This window comes from Pseudochaenichthys georgianus, chromosome 12 (assembly GCF_902827115.2).
Source record: "Pseudochaenichthys georgianus chromosome 12, fPseGeo1.2, whole genome shotgun sequence".
Classification (NCBI taxonomy): Eukaryota; Metazoa; Chordata; class Actinopteri; order Perciformes; family Channichthyidae; genus Pseudochaenichthys; species Pseudochaenichthys georgianus.
This window is the reverse complement of record NC_047514.1, coordinates 15,119,599-15,123,938: the sequence shown is the minus strand read 5'-3', so window position 1 is coordinate 15,123,938 and position 4,340 is coordinate 15,119,599. Positions and strand designations below refer to the sequence as shown.

At 40.6% G+C, this 4,340-nt stretch overlaps 1 protein-coding gene across 1 annotated transcript; it reads right to left on the bottom strand.

Moving 5' to 3' along the window:
• Positions 1-551: 551 nt before the first annotated feature.
• Positions 552-1,521, bottom strand: cmlc1 (cardiac myosin light chain-1). Its single transcript, XM_034095331.2, has one exon. It carries the CDS (start codon positions 1,416-1,418, stop codon positions 816-818), a length of 603 nt encoding a protein of 200 aa, XP_033951222.1. The 5' UTR covers positions 1,419-1,521; the 3' UTR covers positions 552-815.
• Positions 1,522-4,340: the final 2,819 nt, after the last annotated feature.

The following is a 4,340-nucleotide window of genomic DNA, read 5'->3' as shown; positions in this document are numbered from 1 at the left end:
ATATCGTGTTGATGTGAACTATCAAGTGTTGGTTGTGTATAAGTTATGACTAAGTAGATGTTCTGTCATAAAAAAATGTAACCGTTTAAACCTAAACATGTTATTTATACACTGTTCACTGACTGTGTTAATCCACACATCAACAGACATCAACACAAATTGCTCTGTCAGCCACTGCACCAGAAGCGAGGGCCTGTCCTTGGAGCACCTGTCTCGTAGTTGTCAGAAGGAACTGGATGAGTGTATGCATGTGTGTTTGTGTGTATGTGTCCAGCGTATGGGACTATATCTTGATCCACAGCAGCTGCCCCTCAAGCACAATGACAAGCTAGCTCATTCACACAGTCTTTGTGTTAAGTAGAATAGAATCAAATCTGTTCTATTTTCAGATGGAGCCAAATCCTATTTGTTTTTCGTCTACCAACAATACTTTCCCCTAATCACATTAGCACAGTTGATGCGAAACGTTGAATAGACAGAAAATGAGCACTTTTATCAGCAGCCCTTTAAATGTGAATGTTGTTTATACCGAAATGACATTTGTGAGGCAGTTTGTAATTATATTTTCTTTATTAGAAGAGTTTTTATTTATATTATCTCACTGGCATTTTATAATACTTCAGAGTGCTTATTAAAAATAACTTATCATAGGTTTTGCAGCGGACTTTTTTGCATTGAACATTAATTGCTGCTCTTGACATACTAATAATGTCACCCACTAAGTGACATGATCACCTCTAAATGCACAAAATGTTTAGCAAGGATCCAGAAATTGAACAAAACGTAGGTAAAGTCTGCATGGTTAAATGTCACGCTTATCCAGAGAGAATATGCTTAACAAAGGAGGCATAGTTGATACACCCATTGGTATCCTCCTGCCCAACCATCAGTCTGTCCACCTCGTCTTCTGTCATCCTCTCTCCCAGTGTCGCCAGCACATGACGCAGCTCTGCTCCCATGATGGTGCCATTGCCTTCCTTGTCAAAAACCCTCAGCCCCTCCACAAAATCCTCAAAGTTGCCTTGATCTTTTGCACGGGAGATATGTTGCAGCATTGGCAGGAAGGTCTCAAAATCCACCATTTTAGTGCTCATGTCCTCTGGCCCTGGTTTTCCGAGCACCTTGAGCACATCTGCGTTGGTAGGGTTCTGACCCAGAGCTCGCATCACATCTCCGCATTGGCCATATGTGATCTTCATATCTCCAGTGGGTGTGCGGTCAAACAAGGTGAAGGCTTCCTTGAACTCCTCAATCTGGTCGGCATTGTACTCAAGAGTGATGCTTTTGGGATCGAACGCAGGCTCCTTGGGTGGCTCGGGCAGTAGCTCTGGAGCTGGTTTAGCCGCTGTAGGAGCATCTTTCTTAGGCTCTGGCTTTTTGGGCTCAGGTTTCTTTGGTTCAATCTTCTTAGGTGCCATGTTGTCAAGGGATTCAGAGGTGAGCTGGTACTAGCTGGAAAAACAAGCAAGAGTCTGAAGGGATTGGAGAGGATTCCCGAGCACACAGGGCCACCTCTTCTTCCAAAGCTTTTATATGTGCTTTGTCTAGGGAGCAGTAGAGCAATTTCTAACAGCACACTATACAAGGAAGAAACCTGAAATAGATTCCCTTAGCAAGTGATGTCAACATTAAGTATTGTGCTCAGCTGCTGTCATCTGGCCAACAGGGATATTTGCTGTCATAAGCGGGGGTCCAGTTGCATTAGGCCGAAAATGTTCTGTCCCTCTGATGGACAAAGGGATCACAGCACAATGTATTAGCCCATGAGGGAGAGGGACACAAATAGCTTTGCTGGCTAACTGCTGAAAGTCTAGGAAACACTGCTTTCTGGAACAATGCTTTTTTTCAGAACTTCAAACACACACATAGTTAATTATTTCATTTCAGAGGTCTCAAGATGGATCAGCGCACTTTGGGACTTGTTATCATGAAACATTTTATAGTAAGAGGAAAGCATTCTCTTTTGGGACACTATGGTGATAGGGCTTGAGGGACATGGATTAAATATGGTTTATATTTTGTGCTATAGCTTTATGGTGGTTAGGGTCAGGTAAGAGACAGAAGGAATGCCAAATTGTTTTAGTTGAGATTAGATATGTGTTTGGATATCATCAGTGCTCAACGATATGTTTAAGACTTTGCTTGGATTCTCCCATATAGTTTATAAATTGTACATAAACCACATATGTGCTAATTCTAGTGTTGCATTTAGAGAGAAAAATTACCATTGTCACAGTTTTTGGAACAGCGGAAAGAGTTTGAGTGAATTGTGTTTTGAGAACACATCTCCAAGTTGAGAGATGGCACCTATTCAAAATGATGACGCATCTTTATTTTATATATTTCCATTTCCTTTGTGTTCCCATGACAAGCTTTGTGTACAGTATACTACATACATGTAGGGATGCACCAATACCAGGTATATCAGTCCGATACTGTACTTGTATTTGTAATCTCAGATTCAACCACACTCAATACCGCTTTACGGCAACGTGACGTTAACCTTTCGTAAGTTGAGCAGGTAGGCGGAGAAGAAGCAATGTCTGCAGTTTGGAAATATTTGAGGATAATCAATGATGACAAAAGTAGAGCCGGCTGCAAACTATGTAATGGATAATGTGCAGCGAGAACTTATTATCCTGCTTATGAGACGGCTAAATACTAAACAAACTAACGACTTGACTCCCAATATTAATGGAGATATTTTATTGACTTTAGTTGATCGTAATGCTTATGCTAAGAAAAAAAACCTCTGTTCCACGGCACACCAACGACTGGAACTGCACCAACAACAACTTAATTTACACGGAACGGCAGCACTGATCGATGTTTTCTGTAATTGTGCAAGTCTGTTCACAGTTTATTTTCCACTAACAAGTCCTTAAACAATGCCAGAAACCCATACCGTGTTACCGTTTATATTTACTTCCTGTATGCCTTCTTCTGGTGATTCATCTGATGTCCAGCACTCCGTCTTTTAACCTCTGTTCCTTTCTCTCCGTTGATCATTATTATGCTTAGCTGAGGTTTGTTCAACAGTATTACTAACCTCTGAAATGTCCGAATTGACCATCAGAGTCAAGTTTTCAACTAAGCTGTGTAATAAGCTCTGCTAAATTGTCAAGAGGTGGGGTGAAAAGTCAAACTGTAAAGGTTATACAGTATTAAGTACTCATATCGGTACTCGTATCGGCAAGTACTCACATGTAAGTATTTGTACTTGTGTACTTGGTCTGAAAAACAGCGGTAATGGTGCATCCCTACATATATGTTGCACAGTTACAAGGTTAAAGCAAGCAAAGCAATTCCATTATGTTTCTAGTTTATAAATACGTAATATGTCACTTGGCTTTATGTAGATGACAACTCTGTAATACCCTTCAGTGAATGATAAATTAACCAACCAAACATTCATTTCATTTATGGGAGAGAGGGTGTACATAGGATGTGCAGTTCTGTGACACAATCTTAATCATAAGAACTTTAATTTATGCATGCATCACAGTTTATCAACTCAGTTTAAGACAGCTAAAGCCTGTCATGCGATCATCACATTTACCCTTCTCTATATTCATGCCAGTCTCCCTTGATCCGTCAATCTAGACCAGGGGTCGGCAACCCGCGGCCCACGGGCCGCATGCGGCCCTTTAAGCCCTCTGCTCTGGCTCCCTTGAGCTTAGACAAAAATAAGAAGAAAATAAAATAAAAGTATTTGTAGGACTATTTATATTTTGTTGCATGGTGGAAAATGTTTCGTATCTTGTATTTTGAGGTGATACTGTGACATATAAATAAAAAACAAAACGGTTTTAATTAGTTCAACTAAAATATACGTCACATCCTGCTATGGTCCTGCGCGAGCGCCTTTTCTTGAAGGTGAATAACCTGACCCCCGGCTCGATGAGCGAACTATGGATAAATCAAAGAAAAGTACCGGAGGAACACAGGATTTAATTCTGTGTGGACAGAGTTATATGCTTTCACAGCAAACGATGCTGGTTTACCGGTATGTTTGATCTGTAGAGAGAAGTTGTCAACGGTGGTGCAGCCTTTACGTATCGAGGAACAACAAGGGAGAGGAAGACAGCTGACGATCTTAAGTCATAATTCAATGGGGTATGTAATTTATTTCAGAAAACACTTTTTGTTATATTCCATGGAATGCTCTTAACATCCCGATCGCAATGAATATATTAAATGCTTTGACAATAAATACATACAAAAATGCATCTCTGGAAGCCGTAGCGCTGTAAAAAGCACGACCAATCATCTGAGCCGGGCCGGCTAAAATAACTATAGGTTACTTACGTAATCCCAGTCCTCAGAGTAACATGAAGTGA